The 14,204-nt window shown below is 50.6% G+C and overlaps 4 protein-coding genes across 4 annotated transcripts; 3 read left to right on the forward strand and 1 right to left on the reverse strand.

Moving 5' to 3' along the window:
- Window positions 1–608: 608 nt before the first annotated feature.
- TGME49_201740 (hypothetical protein) lies at window positions 609–1,931 on the forward strand (the record flags this gene model as incomplete). Its single annotated transcript, XM_002367429.1, has 1 exon — window positions 609–1,931. One exon carries the CDS (start codon window positions 609–611, stop codon window positions 1,929–1,931), a length of 1,323 nt encoding a protein of 440 aa, XP_002367470.1.
- A 99-nt stretch (window positions 1,932–2,030) lies between these two features.
- On the forward strand, window positions 2,031–3,074 carry TGME49_201730 (hypothetical protein). Its single transcript, XM_002367428.2, has one exon. The coding sequence runs from the start codon at window positions 2,353–2,355 to the stop codon at window positions 2,971–2,973; it is 621 nt and encodes a 206-aa protein (XP_002367469.1). The 5' UTR covers window positions 2,031–2,352; the 3' UTR covers window positions 2,974–3,074.
- An 892-nt stretch (window positions 3,075–3,966) lies between these two features.
- On the reverse strand, window positions 3,967–8,147 carry TGME49_201720 (protein c9orf32, putative). Its single transcript, XM_002367427.2, has 4 exons — window positions 6,949–8,147; window positions 6,312–6,552; window positions 5,876–6,059; window positions 3,967–4,832 (listed from the first exon to the last, which is right to left on the reverse strand). The coding sequence occupies exons 1-4, from the start codon at window positions 7,398–7,400 to the stop codon at window positions 4,564–4,566; spliced, it is 1,146 nt and encodes a 381-aa protein (XP_002367468.2). The 5' UTR covers window positions 7,401–8,147; the 3' UTR covers window positions 3,967–4,563.
- Window positions 8,148–8,259: 112 nt separating this feature from the next.
- On the forward strand, window positions 8,260–13,784 carry TGME49_201710 (WD domain, G-beta repeat-containing protein). Its single transcript, XM_002367426.2, has 6 exons — window positions 8,260–9,025; window positions 9,600–9,772; window positions 10,274–10,671; window positions 11,288–11,582; window positions 11,953–12,280; window positions 12,535–13,784. Exons 1-6 carry the CDS (start codon window positions 8,761–8,763, stop codon window positions 12,741–12,743), a joined length of 1,668 nt encoding a protein of 555 aa, XP_002367467.1. The 5' UTR covers window positions 8,260–8,760; the 3' UTR covers window positions 12,744–13,784.
- Window positions 13,785–14,204: the final 420 nt, after the last annotated feature.

Genomic DNA, 14,204 nt, shown 5'->3' on the forward strand with positions numbered 1-14,204 from the left:
CCCTCCTCCAGGTCGGACTCGTCTGTCTTCTGGCGGAACCAGTCGGTTTTCGGGGCGTCGCTCCTCCCTTCCCCATCGACATCGTGACACCAAGCTTCCCAAAAAAACTAGCGGTTGGGGATGAAGTTCCCTCCCCGAAACTTTTCTTCGCGCCGTCACCTTTGTCTCACATCGCCAGATGTCGTGTGACCTCTGTGCCTCCCGTACATCGGAACACCCCAGGTCTCAAAGAGCTACAAAAATGCTCGCGGGGAACATATGAAGGCAACCACATATACCTATATTCTTACATGCATGTGCACGTATATACGCAAATGCGTGCGGGTGGGTGTCTCTATACACGCTTCCAGCTTTGTATCCGATACCTGATACATCAAACTATACTTATATATATATATATATATATAAATCCCAGGGGGAGCGGCACCCCCTTTCAGCGTTTTATCACTTCTTGCGGTCTTGTGTTGGCTGATGTTGCCAAGGGACAAAGCCAAGAGTTCTGTGAGTCAAACCCAAGGAGAGCTCGTCCTTGCCAGTGCATGCAGACTCTCGGGTGGACTTAGGAAGAGCGATGGACATTCGAGAACGAATCGAGGAGGCGAAGAACAATGGAGGCGCCAAGCGAGGTTGACTCGCCTTCTTCTCGACCTGCCTCCAGCGCCTCTTCACCAGTCTCAGCAGCTGACGCCGGGGCCTCTTGTCTCTCAGCGTCTGGCGGGGACGTCGCCCTCGACGACTCTCTGTACTCTTGGGATGTGAAGGAGATGCGGTACATGTCGATTTCTGCATTCTTCAAGGCCAGCTTGCACTGCTTCGTCTCTGTCTTCTCCTCGCACGTCCGGTCTGCCTCTGCGTTGCCGTTGCCTTCTTCTCTCCGCGCCTACTCGGTTCTCGACGAGGCTCTGCAGCGCGCCTCGGAGAACGAAGAAGAGGACAGACATAGGCAGGCAAACAGTGGAAGCAGAGACGCCAGGAGCAGGGACTCACCCCACAAGAATGAACGCTTCGCGTCTGATTGGAGAGACGTGGAAGGCGGCCGACATCTCACCGAGACAGACGAAAAGAAGGAAGGAGAGCCAAAGGAGTGTGGCGGCGACGCGGGCGTCCTCGTTCCTCTTCAAAGGCACTTCTCCAGCTTGCTCCAGTCTCTCTCTTGGCCCTACGGAGGAGACCAGCAGCACGGAGAAGCCGACACAGAACACTCTCAAAAGTCGCGAGACAACGACCCCCTCGGCGACGTCCTCCCAGTGCAACAGCTCGCTCTCGTCGACGCCGGAGTCTACGTTCGTCCAAACTTGTCCGAGCTCCTCGCCGGCCTCAACGACGATAACCAAATGCAGAATCTGCTGAATCGATGCAAAGCAATTGACGAGGAACTTGCTCGTCTTGAACAAACATCCGAGAAAAAACAAGGCGACAGCGGGAGGCAACGCGCGTCCACACTTCCTCTCGCTCCCTCACCTGGCTCCCTCCAAAGCCACCCTCTGTCTTCTTCCTCTTCTCTCTGTTCCTCTCCTTCTTCTCTATCCTCTTCTTTGTCTGTTCTAGGGGCCAGCGAAGCGTCGCGTTTTCGCGCTGCGGCCGTGTCGGCGGAGAGAGCGCAGCTGCGGGCTGAGAGAAGAAGGTTGGAGGCAAGACAGGAGCAGCTTCGCAGCCTCGCGAGCGACTTGTGGGGTTTGTGCGGTCTCGACATCCAGAGAGACAGAGTATCTCTGGCGGACTTTCTCGCGCTGTTCTGCTCCAATTTGCAGAGCCGCTCTCAGGTCCGAGAGGCAGAGACTCTTTTTCGTTTGTGCCAGCGAACAGGCAGTCCGGATCTCTCCTTCGAAGACATGCTCCTGGGTCTGCCCACGCGAGCCTACGAAGTCATCTTCGTCGTCAGAGAAATGAAGAAAAAAAGCAGACAGTCTTTCCGATACTTCTGGATATGAACGCTCCTCATCTTGAGAAAAGCAAAGAAGTCGAAGCAACCGTCCACTTGGACACCACTGTGTCCGGGTGGGAGAATCCAAACTCCTTCATACAGAGATATACCCTTGTGAAAATTTGTGCAAACATATGTCTTCGTATACTCATCCAGATGTAGATCTGCTCATGTGTATAGATATGTTTCTAGATCCATGTATTTATATATATATATATATATATATATATATATATGCAAGGGTATATGGATATGTATGCGTTGCACGTAGATGTGCGTACACGTACAAGTATGCATATATATATATATATATATATATATATATATATATACATATATATATATATATGTATTTGTTTTTATTTATACAACAGTTATAAGTGTATGTCCCTGCAGGGGCGTTTTTGTAGGATACGTCGCGCGTTCAGATGTTGATTTGGTTTCGGTTGAGACTTCTTTTCCTCATTTTTAAAAATTTTTTCTGCGAAAACAAGGCTAACTGCTTTGAGAGGCGAGTCGTCGTCGTGCGGCAAGGGGTTCCTGGTGACGAAGGAAATGCAGCGTATGTCTGGATTTTTCGTTTCTTCGTCTCGTCCCGATTCGCTGTTTTCTCTGAAGGAGATTTACTTTCAGAGATGCAGTTCAATTCCTTCAAAAAGCAAAACCGCAAGCCCAGCCTCTGTGCTGTGTCGAAGGAACAAACGCAGCGAACTCCGAATGAGTGTTTTCTTCTTCCCCTCTGTCCAGACGCTCAGTTGCTTCTCCAATTTCTTTTCACTGAGAGATGCTGCTTTTCTCTCTCGCGCCAGAGCAGGCCCTCCGCCGCCATCTCTCCCCTGTCGCTCTCTTTCGAGTCTGCGGTCTTCGTGTCTTTCCTTCGTCATCTCTCTTGCCTTTCTTGCTGTCTCTCTTCTCTCTTGTCCTCGCCCTCCGCGCCCGCTGGAAGACAGCCTGAACATGCACTTTTGTCGGTTTCAGCTTTCCTCGTTCCCTCTCAGTTTCCTCTTTCCAAGATGCTCGTTTCTGCGGCCTTCGACTTGCCTCTCTGACGTTTCCTGGCTCTGTTTTCTTTCTAAAACCTTCACGATTTTTCCTCTAGCCTTCTCGAACTCTACTAAGTTCAGACGGACTCCATAGCCCATGTTTCTCTCTCTTCTCCCGACCACGCCTTTCAAAAAAAGCTTGGGGGCGTCTCTGGGCCAGGACTCACTTTCAAAAGCAGGTGGAAGTCCCCGGGAGCTAGCTCTTCTGGACGGTGCTGCTACATGACTTCCTACCTAGAGGAAACGAACTAGAAGTCGAGAAGCAGCGTGTCAGGTTCTGCGGTTCTCCGTCGGTCGAAGAACATCCGATTTGCAACTTTTCGCGGAGTTCATTCAAACAAAGGCAACTATCAAAAAGAGAACGCTGCGCGCGAAGCAGACGTCACGGAAACCCTTGACGGCGTTAACGCGGAACGCAATGGTTCTGGAAACTCGAGACGAACTCTGCAGCGAGAAAAGCCGTATCGGCCTCTCTTCCCGAAGGACGCTTTCTCTTCAAATGTACACATTCCTGCAAAAGTACATGTGCGCGCAGAACAGTCGGCGACTGCCTCGACAGACACCTAGATCTACATTTGTCTATCTAGGTCCGTCCATCTTCATTTTCTTTCCGCTGATCAGGAATATCTGCCTATCTATACTTATCTAACTACATCTACCTTTATAGATGCACCTAAGTCTATCCCTCTAGATCTACCTATCCATCCATCACTTTGTATCCATATCTCTAACCTTGTCTATCTCTATCTACCTCCATCGACTCTACCTGCCTCCATATATCTCTCTATCTCACTGTCTCTCTGTCTACATCTGTATCTCTATATATCTCTGTCTATTTATTCATATCCATTTGGAGCCTTCTTGTATCTCGATAACTCTCCGTAGCTATTTGTATCTGTGTAGACACTTAAGCACGTAGGTATTGGAATGTCTGATTTTCATTCTCTGATAAGCTGTGCGTCCTTCTAGTTGGACTCGAGTTCCCCAAAAAAACGCAAACGCGGTCTCACACTTTGCTTTCCCGATATGTTTCGGCTTATATTCGAAGCCATTTGCGCGATCCGCGTCGAGGGGAGAAAGAAGCTCACGTTTTCCAAGTGGTCGCGAGTGGACGGGGTCGAAGATGACGAAAAGTCTCGGCGGCCGGTTCCCCCCAGTTCTCTCACACGCAACGCGACAGACAGAACGGACCCTGTTAGACGATTGACAGAAAGAGAAAAACTATGCCTGTACGTTGCTGCGACTCGAACTTTGAAACCCTCAGCCCCCAGAGACACGCGCGAGGAAGGAGACCTCTCTAACTCCCAGCCCAAACCTCCCCGTCTTCTTGAACTCTTCCATTCTTCTTCTCTCTGCTTCTTCTTTGCTCTGACTCTTCTTCTCTCTGTTTCTGTCTTGCAGCCGCGCTCTGCTTCTCTGGCATTCGACCTCCGTCTCTACACAGGGTATCCTGCTTTTTCTCTCTCGCAGGTTCTGGCCTTTCCTTGCTTTCAATCGCTCTCGCCTTCTGCGTCTTTTTTGTTCTTCTCCATTCTCTCCCTCTCTGTCCCTCTTTGTCCCTCCTCTGTTTTCCTGTGTCCTACGTCCTCGTTTCGACTACGTGGTTTCTGCGTTTTCCGGTTGTCCTGCGGGATTCGCGTCGAGGGGTCTGAGACAATACATGTTCACAGGGAAGAGAGACTTGGGGAAGTTCGGCTGGCGCATGTCCAGCAGCAGACGCATGCCAGCTTGCCGGAACAGCTGTTTGTAGTGCTTGTCTGTTCGCATGATTGAGTTGTCTTGCTTGTCAATTTCGAAGCCCAGTTCTCCGATGTTCTCCTTCACGCAAATCACACCACCGTCCGTCAAGGCAGCCGAACATCGTTCTGAATAAACACACAGCAGAGGGGAAAGCACGCGCAGAGCCTTTCTCCTCCTGTAACGACAGCCGCCCGCAGAGCCTGGAGTCCGGGGGAAGCGAGGAAGAGAAGAAAACACACGAAAAAGCAGACGTCTTTGCACATGGAGAGAAACAACAGACGGATCGGCTCCGACGAGAGAAAGGATTATCCTTTTTGAAGCCTCTTGTTCGCTCAGAGTCTTCGTTTCGAAGGTGATAGGTTATTTCTTTTGCTCCAGTGTTGGGTCTGTGGCCCAATCTTCAAGCGAAGAAAGCAGAGAAAAGCCTTAATTCTTTCTGCAGGCAGAGCTATTTCCACGAGTGTGAATGCAATCACAGCAAACGATCAAGTTCAGGCCTATATACCCTCATGTGTGTAACTATAAAAATACATACACCCTTTTGTAAATAAACGATAAATAAATGTTATGTCAAGTCTTCTGCACCTAAATGGACAACAGAGTCAGAAGGCTGGAAGCAAAGCCATGCTGAAGCTATGCGTGGCTGAGAGATACAGGAAAAAGGCGTTTCCTCGATTTCTGTTCTCTCCCGCTGGCAGAGCGAAGTGGAACAGACAGGGACTGTTGGGGTAGAGAAGCCACCGAGGATCTGAACGTCGGAAGCCGCCTCTGTCTCTCGCTTCGAGAAGAGCAGCGAACGATGGGGAGATACGCAGCAAACACAGGGACTTAAAACGCAGACACGCGTCGGAAAGAGGAAGACGAGCGAGAGACAGAGGAGAAACTGGAAAGGAAAGATGGAAAGAAAAGAGAGGAGAAGAAAGGATACGCAAGAACGCGGGGAGAGAAGAGAGACAACCGGTACTTCGCGTAGAGAGAGAGAGCGAAGAGAGAGAAAGAGGAGAGACAAAGAAGAGCGAGGAACATGTACACGAAAGCGAAAGAGGCCTCTTCGACAGAAGGAGGGGCGAGTGTGTTTGTAGACCAACAGGCGTTAGAGGAATGATCCAGAAGAAAGAGGAAAACAGGAACCAACGCGAGGGGAGATCGCGAAAGAAAACGAACTGACTCAGAAGGTCGATGAGGTCCGCATCTGTGAGGTAGAGGATGCACCACTGCAGCCAGATGCAGTCGTATTTCTTTGACGGAGAAAACTCTTGCAGTGGCTGTTGAAAAATGTCCTTCAATCGCTCCGAAGCAACAAAGTCGGGCGCCGAGCGGCAGAATCTCTCCATCGGCTCCACCATGTCAACCTGAAAAAACGAGAAAAAATGAAAAACACATGAAATGCCCGGAAAGATGCGAAGAAAGGCAGAACGGGGCAAAAAGGAACTGGGGGGAAAGACAGAGAAAAAGCGAGAGAAAGCGAGAGAAAGCGAGAGAAAGGGAATCTAAGCGCGGGATGCAGAGAAAGAGAGAGAGACAAAGAGAGAGCAGAAAAAGAAGAAGAGAATGGAGAAAAAGACAACAATTAGAAGGGAAGACCTGTTTGGGAAAAGTGTCACCTGCTGAAAGCGATGGAGGAGACAGCCCTTTGTGACTCGCCCAATGCCGGCGCCGCAGTCGAGAGCGTAATTGAATCTGCAGCTTCCTCCTTTGTAGGCCGGCAGAGTTTTCACTTTGTCCAGGAAGCAAAGCGAGGCTTCCAAGTCCACGGTGGAAACCGCGTCGTAGCCATCCAGCATGCCGCTGACGGTCGCGTCCTTCTTCTCCCAGTAGTCCCGAGCTCGGTCGTACCACGAAGACCTCGAAGGAGAGAAGAAAGGAGAGGAAGTGAGGCAAGAACGTGAGAGAGAGAGAGTCGAACGAACACAGAGAGAGAGAGAGTCAAACGAACAGAGAGAGAGAGAGTCAAACGAACAGAGAAGAGAGAGTCGAACGAACAGAGAAGAGAGAGAGAGACGACGCGAAAGGCGGAAGCCTGGAGGGGAAGGGAGCGAGAAGCAGCGATTGGGAGAGAAAGAAAACAGACAGAGTGGCAGACAGAGACAGGGAGAGAGGGAGAGAGAGAGAGGGGAAGAGGGAGAAAAGGGAGAAAAGGGAGAAGAAAAAAAGGAAACGGAGAAGGCAAGAACATCTTGGGGAGAGAGGACGTGCCTTCCACCATTTGAAGTCCACTTCGATCCGCAGCCTGTACCTTACTTTTTCTCTCCATCGCGACCCAACTCGTCGATCCAGGCCTCCGCGATGCTGCCGTACTTTTGCCCGAGGGAGTTCTCGCCCATTGTCGACCTCCCGGGAGGAATCGTGGAGGCGGACGAGAAGTCACAACGAGACAGAGCAGACGGAGATGAAGGGAGGAGAGGAAAAGAAGAGGAAGCGGAATCTGGAGAGGAGGAAAGACGAAGGCAAGAAAAGGAAGGAAAAGCAGGAAGCGACAGGGAAGAAGACGAAGCAAAGCGAGAAAGATCCGAGGAAGGAGACGAAGAAGACAAAGGAGGCGGAGGAGAAGAAGCAGCGGAGCAAGGCGCTCGAGAAAAAGAGAAGAACGAAGGGAACAGTCTGGACGAAAGAACTCGCAGCTTCTTCAACAGCGCCTTCTTGCCTCTTTCAGCCTTCCAAGTGCAGACCGTCTGCCGAGCCAGACTCCTCATGTGCTCGACGTTTCTTCCGTTGTCCCTCCGCCTTATAGTTGGAGAAGAACAGAGGAAGAGGGGAGGCAGAGACGAGGGAAAAGAAGCAAGAAGAGAAGACAAAGGAGAAGGAAAGAGAGAGAGAGAGAGAAACGGGGAGAGAAGGAGACGGCAAGCGAGGGGAGAGAGAAGAAAGCTCACCAAAGGAACAAGAAATAGGAGAAAATCAGAGAGGACAACGAACGCCGAGAATAACGAAAGAGCAGACAGAGACCTTGGTGGCAGAAGGGGAGACGAAAGGAGACTGCGATTCTGGAAAAGCTGCAAGGAAATTAAAACTTCTTCAGCTCCAGATTCGCACTCTCTCTCTCCTTCCTTTCTCGTGACCAAACACAGATATATATATATATATATACATACATATATACGTATACAGAGATATGTAGATAGATCGATATGTAGATAGGTAGAGATTCGTAGATATGTGAATACAGATATGTGTATGTGATTATAGAGATGCAGAAATATGTCGAAGTTACATGAGTTCAGTGCTCTGCTTCTCTCCCTTGTACACAGGTATGCGTATCTGTGGAGTACAGTGTAGCCCGCAAGAGCCAAGTATAATAAGAAGAGACGGTCGAGAGCAGTGAGAGGACGAAGTTTGAGGGGAAGAGGAGTCGAGAGATTAACGCAAGATGCGAAACACACCAGGGAGACAGTTGCGCGCGGCGACTCTTCTCGCGTTTTTTTGGGTTTTCTTTGGTCGAGGAAGAAGTGGAAAAATAGAAAAGAAAGACGACGTCCACCGGCCTCGTGCGGTTTCTTCTCAGTTTTCTGCGTTGACTTCCCGCGTCTTTTTTTCTTTGTAAAGCATGCATGCGCATGCAGCGCTCTCTCTAATACGTCCCACTGTTTGCCGCGTATTTTTCCTTCGCAGCTTCTCTCGCGCCTTTCTCGTCACACTTTTTCTTTCGCTTCTTCGTTTTCATTTCCGTTTCTTCTGGGCGTTTCTTCGCTTCGGAGAAGCTGTCCAGCCTTTTTCGTGGGGGTTTCTTCGGGACCGACGGGATCAAGTGAGAATTTTTGCCATCTGTCCTTCTTTCCCTTCTGTCTCCCTTTTTTTCGTCGAAAGAAATCGTTTTTTTTTTCCTTTTTTCTCGGACTGCGCCTTCCCTCTAGACCGTCTCGCCAACGCCTCCTCTCTCGACTCTCTTTTGCCAATCCCCATCCCCTGAGGTTTTCGGTTTTCTTGCCTCTCTTCCGGTTTCTTCTTTTTGCGTTTCTCTCGTCTCGTTCGTTCTCGGCGCCTTCCTGAAACGCGTTTCCGGCTCTTCTCCTGGCTCCCTGTCCTGTCGCCTTCTCCGTCTCGAGAACAGCACCCATGGCGGCGCGCGGGTCTGGGCGGCCGAGAGGCGGCAGTCGTGGGCGGAGAAAGGAAGAAGCAGGGCAGAAAAGAAAACGGTTAATTCCGCGGAAGAGACAGACAGCAGAGACAGAGCCTGCACTCCGGAAGCGAGCGAAGAAAGACGAAGACGAAGAAATCCTTTCAGACGACGCCGATGGCCCTTCCTTCTCAGGAGACGAAGAACTTGCAAGCGTCGACGGGGACGACAACGGGGAATCTGCTCAAGACGCAGAAGTCGAAGGTGAGACTCGACAGGTCCTTTCTTTTGCGTTTTCGTCCTCCTTTTTACGGATCGCGAACCTCTAACCAGTGTTTCGTTTCGGCGTCTTCCCGACCTGTCTCCCTCTTCCTTCCTCGCTCTTCTTTCTTTGTTTGCATCTTTTGTCACCTCCCTGACATCATCATGGTCTCTGTATGAGTCGTTTGAGGTCGCGAGCGAGGCTGGTTCTCTCGTCGCTGCTCCTCTGTGTTTGTATTCTTCTCGTTCTCCCCTCGTCTGTCTCTTGTGCTCTCGTCTGTCGCGTCTTCTTTCTCCTTCTCTGTTCGCCTCGCCTTTTGATCTTTTCTGCTCGGTCTGCTCTCCCTCGCTGTTCGTCTCTCATTATCTCTTCCACTCTCATCCTCTCGTTCCTCACGTTTTCCTCTGTCTCTTGCGGCGTCACGCTTCTCTTCTTCGTCGCTTCCTCCCTTCCTCCACGGCCCTTTTCCCCTTTTTTCGACGCTTGTTTTTACTCCTTCGTCTCCCCAATTTTCGCTTATCTTTTTTGCCAATCTCTCATGTCCGCCTCGTTTCCCCTGATTCGCCTGCTCCTCAGGAGAGTTCGCTGATGAGCGCCGCCTCCGCATCGCCCAGCAGTTCCTCAGCCAGCTGGCCGCGCGGACGGGCAAGAGAAGAAAAGATGACGAACAAGAAGAAGATGATGAAGAAGAAGATGAAGAAGAAGATACAGAGATGGATCGGCTTTTGAGGAAGGCGGCGCCGACCAGGGTGAGTAAAGAAGAGAACGATCTGCAAGAGACATGCAGGGAAACGCGGGGCTATGAACAGACACGGTTGAGAGAGAGAGTCCAACTTCGTTCTTTGCCGGGCAGCGGTTTCTTCGTAGGCTTGTTTTCTCTCTTCTCTTGCGTCTTTCTCACCGCCATTTTCTTCAGATCCTTCTCTCTTTTTTCACCTCTTCGCTGTTTTTTACGGTTTTTTTCACTGTCGCGTCTGTTCTCTCTGTCTCTTCGTCTCCTTTTTCCCCTCCGAACGTTTTGAGCAGTTCGCTTTCTCTGTTGATTGACCCATGGCTGGTGGAGGTCCGCGAGTCGTTCCATTTTTGTCGTGCTTTCCTGTTTCCTCTCCTTCCTTTGCTTTTCGCGTTTCGGTCTTCCTTTTCCCCATCGTCCTTCGCGGCGCTCGTCTCCTCGCTGTCTCTCTCGCCTCCCGGGTCTTCCTCTCTTCACTTGTTGTCCTTCCGTCTCGTTCGGCCGCTGCTCCCTCCAGTCCGGCACGGCCTTCGCGCCGATCGCCTCCTCGCTGTCTCTCTCGCCTGCGCCTCTGGCGTTTCTGCGCGGCCACAAGCGGCCGCTGACATGCGTCGCCGCGCCGGGGGTCGGCGACGCGTCGGAGGCGACTCCGGAGCCTCTTTCCTCTGGGGCCGCGCCTTCCGCGTCTCCCCTCGACCGTCACATCTACACCGGAGGCAAGGACTGCTGCGTGATTCTCTGGGACCTGCAAGAAGAGAAAAAAACCATTTTCGAGGGCGCGCGAAACGACGCGCGTGCAGGCGGTCACTTCCGCCCAGTCCTCGACGTCTGTGTGGCGCCAGACGAACGCTTCTTCTGCTCCGTCGGAGAAGACGAACTCGTGCGAATTTGGGATGCCCGCACCAGCACAAAAAAGTGAGAAAAACCCTGTCACCTAACTCCCGCCTCCATCTCCTTCACCCGCCCTTGATACACATATTCAAACATACAAATATATATATATATATATATGTTATATATATATCTATATTTATATGTGCCTGTGTAAGTGGAGAGAGGGCGATACAGGAGACAGACAGGTAGGTGTAGATAGGTAAGTCGAGAGAGATAACACACCTGTGTTTCGATGCACAGTGTATACATATATACATATATATATATATATATATATACATATATATTTATATATAAGTATATATTTCTCTGCGTGTCAATCTCTGTCATTGTTTTTACTCGGTGGGTGTATTTATCTTTCCTTATATATATATATATATGTATGTATTTGTAGTAGTAAAGGGTAAATGCATGCAGGAACAGGCAGCTGCATGATTGCGGCGGTGCAGCGTTTTCTGTTCTCACGTTTTTTCAGGTTTCTCCCGTTTTCGGTTCGTTTTGTCTGTAGTTCCGCCCTCCGTCGTTTCGTAGGCCTCCCTCTCCTTTTTCTGCATGTCTCTGGCACTCGCTTTTTGTTTCTCTGTCTTCTCCCCGCCTCCACTTGCTCTCCTGCTCTCCGTCTGCTGGTCGCCCCCAGGTGCGTAGCCTCGTTGCGAGGCCATTCCGGGCCGATTCGCTCGGTCAAATTCAACTCGTTTCCTTCCTCGGCCGCGGCTGCGGTGGCTCGAGGCGAACGCTCGGCCTTCTCGTCGGCGGGAGACATCGAACTCGTCACATGCAGTGCAGACAAGAGTGTGAAGCTCTGGAACCTGACGCTCCGCGCGTGCCTCAACAGCTTCTACGGACACACAGCCCCCGTCTCCCGCCTCGACGTGATCCAGCCGAACAAACCGCTGACTGTGGGCGAGGACAACTGTGCCCGAAGCTGGAAGGTAAAAAAAAGAAGGAGAGGCAGAGAGAAGAAGGCGGAGAGGCAGAAGAGAGAGAGAAGAAATAAAAGAGAGATACAGAGGAGAAGAGGGAGAGAGGGAAGAAGAGAGGAGAAGAGGGAGAGAGGGAAGAAGAGAGGAGAACAGAGGGAAGAAGGAAGCGAACAAGAAATGGCAGAAGAAAGAGGAAAGAGCAGGTGAAGAAGCAAGAATAGATGGGCGACACAGACGCGGTCGAGCAGACGGAACCTGAGGGGCGCGGTGCGGGCCCCCCAGGTGTGGGGTGTCTCCAACGTGGTGCTCGCTGGCAGAGCGCGTGAAGCGTCTGCTTTTTCTCCACGTCCACTTTCTCTACGGCTGTGCGTCTCTTCAGTTGATTCAAGACAGTCACCTCGTCTTCTCTCCCCAGCTGTCCTCTCTGGAGAGCTGCGCTCTGCTCACTCCTTCGCTCTTCGCCTGCGGGAGCGCGTCTGGCGTCGTATCGCTGTACTCCTCGACTTTCAAAAGGCCGCTGGGTGCCCGGTTCGCGAGTCAGAACTCCGAGACCACTGCGGAGAAACGCGCGGCGGGAGGCAGAGAAGTGGGCGTCACAGCCATGGCCGCCATGCGGCGGACAGACGCCTTCTTCTCCGGCACCGAAGATGGGAGAATTCAACTGTGGAAGGCGCGTGCGAAGGAAGCGGGAAAAAGTCGAGATGAAGGTACACACGACCAGCCGTCTGCACTCCGTCCCTACAAATATATATATATACATATATACATACATATACATATATATGTGCTTATGTCTATTTGAATAAAGCGATAGAACACCATTCATAATCGTGTCATTGTGCATGCGGATGCGTGCGTCTATCGTGAGGTGTCTCGAGAAGAGCCGCCTGTGGTTCTTTTACTTTTCCCTGAACATCTCGCTCTTCTTGTATGTCTTGCTCTTTCTCGGCTTCGCTGGCAGGCGATTCGGAGAACGGACCCTCTTCTCCTCTCGCGCTCCTCAGTTCCTCCAGCGTCGGACCTGCGGGAGGCGTCGTCGCAGACCTCACGCTGTCTCCTTCCTACGGTTTCCTGGTCGCCGGCATCAGCAAAGAAAGTCGCTGCGGGAGATGGATTGTCAACAAATCTGCGAGAAACGGAATTGCCATCTATAAAATTCAACAAATGTAAACTAAGAGTCTAGAGAAACTCAAGGCCTGTTTGTCGCTCCACGTTGACATGCAGAACGAAACGAACTCCGTTTTCAATCTTGTCTACAGTGTATGCGCTGGCCTCAGTCTCTTCTTCAAACGCGATTTCGGCGGGAAGAGACCACCCCCCGTGTTTTTCAATTCAGACAGGCTTTCTGCTTCTTCTCTTCCAGTCTGCACATACCGCATGCATCTGTTGCGAATTTAGTAACTCGCCTAAAAACTACAGCGACAGTGGGGTCTTCTGCATCTCTCTCTCTCTTTCTCTCTGACTGCTGCCTCTGTTTCCCGCTTACAAGCCCCGTGCCGTGTCTCCTCTGGTTTTTCTCCTTCGTAGTCTCTCTCTGTCGGAGTCCGTCTGTCTCCTACTCCGTCTATCTCGGATCATCTTTCTCGACGGATTCCCCTCCTGTTGTCTCTGTCTCTGAATCTCGACCTCTCTTCCTCTGTCTGTCTCTGCTTCCTTTCCTCCCCTTTTCTGTCTTTCGCGCTTCCATCTTCCTTGTATCTTCCTCCTTCGCTGCATTCTCTGCCCACATGTGCTCGAGTTTAGGCACACCAGCCGCTGTCGCCGCGTTTCCACTGAACAGCTTCGTAGATGGGTGCCAGCGATACGAAACAGGAAAGAAAATGCCGCAGGAAAATGCCAATCTCGAGGCTGTCGAGAAAACTCTACATCAAGTCAACAAGACGCCAGAGCTTGTCTGGAGGCAGTCTCTTCTCCGCCGCGAACACAAGCACAGATCAGACTCACATCCGCAGTGACAAATAAACGTCCACATGCGTATGTAGAAGGAACATGCATGCATACACTATCTGTAGAGAGAGAGCACAGAGATACGTAGCCTCTACGTATGCATACATATACAGAGACAGAGAAAACAAGAAACATATAGACATGAAGGAGGTACATGTAGACCACAAGCGCACAGACCCCACGTATACCACACTAGGCGTCAAAAGAGGAATACAGCCTACGCACGCTTTCTCCCTCTATGAAAATGTGCTCGCATGTTGCATAGACACCCGCGCCGCTGGCTCCGCCGGTTTCGCATTTGCCTCAATTTTCTTATTCCCGAGTTTGAGGGGGCCTGCAGAGACCGGAAATTCTTTTCTTGACGGAAACTTGTTTCTTCTTGGCAGATTCACAAAGCAAAAACGCTTTTCCAACCAGTGCGGCGCTCGAGTGGGGTTCCAGAGAAAAAGAAACATCGCAAATAAATGCGTCTTAGTGCTCTAAATATTCGGATACACCGATATATGCTCATATTCACGTAGACTATATTCTATTTCATCTACATTTATACATATATATATATATATATATATATATATAGTTCTCGGTCACTATCATGCCTTCACCGAATCTATTTCGTATTTATACAAACGGGCAACCATATATAAATAAATATATATATATATATAGGTAATTATAGAGAGA

The sequence above is a fragment of the Toxoplasma gondii genome, chromosome VIIa, assembly GCF_000006565.2.
Source record: "Toxoplasma gondii ME49 chromosome VIIa, whole genome shotgun sequence".
Taxonomy (NCBI): Eukaryota; Apicomplexa; class Conoidasida; order Eucoccidiorida; family Sarcocystidae; genus Toxoplasma; species Toxoplasma gondii.